Source organism: Elephantulus edwardii, unplaced genomic scaffold (assembly GCF_000299155.1).
Source record: "Elephantulus edwardii isolate Elephantulus edwardi_28Jun2011 unplaced genomic scaffold, EleEdw1.0 scaffold00165, whole genome shotgun sequence".
Lineage (NCBI taxonomy): Eukaryota > Metazoa > Chordata > Mammalia > Macroscelidea > Macroscelididae > Elephantulus > Elephantulus edwardii.
In genome coordinates, this window is record NW_006399915.1 from 6,907,942 (window position 1) to 6,909,702 (window position 1,761).

The 1,761-nt window shown below is 39.9% G+C and overlaps 1 protein-coding gene across 1 annotated transcript in view; it reads right to left on the reverse strand.

Moving 5' to 3' along the window:
- Positions 1-695: 695 nt before the first annotated feature.
- The window catches only part of BTLA (B and T lymphocyte associated), a 115,163-nt gene continuing 114,097 nt past the window's right edge, over positions 696-1,761 (reverse strand). Inside the window, exon 6 of the mRNA XM_006895361.1 lies at positions 696-971. Coding sequence (XP_006895423.1) covers positions 696-971 — 276 coding nt within the window. The remainder of the gene's footprint in view (positions 972-1,761) is intronic.

Consider the following 1,761-nt stretch of genomic DNA (forward strand, 5'->3'; position numbering starts at 1 on the left):
AAAGATGACAAAGCCTGTCTTTCATACTTTGGACATGTAGGTAGGTGAGACTATTCCTTGGAAAGCAACATCATGCTTGTAAAGATGGGGGGTCAGTGAAGGAAAGGAAGACCCCTATCAAAATGCACAGACATGGTGATTTCAGCAATGGCTCCAGTGTGTCAGAGGTGATATAGGGCAGGGTTCACAGGGACTGCTTAGTCTCTATGAATCATTCATACTTGACTCAACGACACCTAACAGCAGCAAAAACAGTGAGCTGATCAAGAGAACATCAACTTTTTCTTCTCTGCCTATCTTGCTAGGATTGTAGCAAATCTTCTGACTAGGCCAACAAAGCTCCCTCCTACCTATCTTTTTGGTAGCTCCAAAGAAAAAAAACTGAAGTTTTACACTGAGTAAAATGTAGCTGAGTTGAAATGCTCCAACATTCTGCTAGTCAGACACCTCTTCACGTTTAGAGTCAATTTGGTTAATGAAGGTTATAATATTAATTTTTTAAAAAACCTCACAAGGAGTTCTCAGGAGACATTTTAGTCATTTTCATCTAGATCCTTAAGATCCAAGCACCAACATAAATCTCCTTTATATGAAAACTCTCAAGCTGAGGACCTTTATTTCACATTCTCTTGTGCCAAGATGATGGTGCTGACATGGAGACATTCAATGATGAAGCACAGAGGCCAGGATCCTGGTTAACTCCTCACACATATGACTGCGTATTCTGTAGGTGTTTCTTTCACCTCTCTTGTTTGTCTTGGGTTTGTGTTAGTGACAGAATGGTTCAGGGAAGCATAAACAACGTTCTTGTTTCTTGCCTCCACAGATGGCTTACAAGAAACCCCAGGTTCCTCCTGTGTCCTGAACCAAGGATCACTGTCATAAATCCCAGAGTCTGAAGGCAGTGTTCTGGAGTTTTGCCTGGTACCCACTTCAATCTGCTCACTCCCAAAGTTCTGAGGAACAGCAGCCTATAAGCAAGGAAAAATAAATTTAAATACCACAAAAGTACATGTTTGATGTATATCAGCAATGACCTGACTCATGGGTGAACACTCACTCACTTATGACTCAGAGGTTAAATATACTTTCAAAGACCAAATGACGAACTTCCTCATATATGCTATTGACAGATTTGTAACAGATTCCATTATTAAAGCACGAAATGTTTGAGGACTCCTGTGTCCTCAAATTATCTTTTGGTTCATTATATATTGCTTTGAAGGTCATTGAACACTTTACAAACCTTCAAAATTAAAAGCATAGCACAAAGTAAAAGGAAATAGAAAAGATGCAAATTTTAGGCAATTTACATTTTATTAATTGAAGCAGGAGTGGAATCTACTAGGAAAGACCTAAATTTTAGGCAATTTACATTTTATCAATTAAAGCAGGAGTGGCATCTGCTTCCTAAATAACATGCTTCCAGAAACTCTATAAACGTTGATAAATGTTGATAGTTGTAGAGGGGCCTCAGGCCTTTTGTTCAAAGAGTTGCTATGAGCCGTGCTCAACTCAAAAGGCAATCAACAACAAAAACAACAGCAGCACCTGGTGGATTTGAACTTTATGCCTTTGTGTTGGTAACTTACCTATAACCACCAGAGCTCTCTAGTAATAGCATGTTGTTGTTGTTGTTATGTGCCGTCGAGTCACCTGCGACTCATAGTGACCCTATGTACAACAGCCCTAAACTCCGCACTGTCCTGTGCCAATCGCACTGTTTCTGACACTCCCATCCCAATTATCCCAGTCACTGAA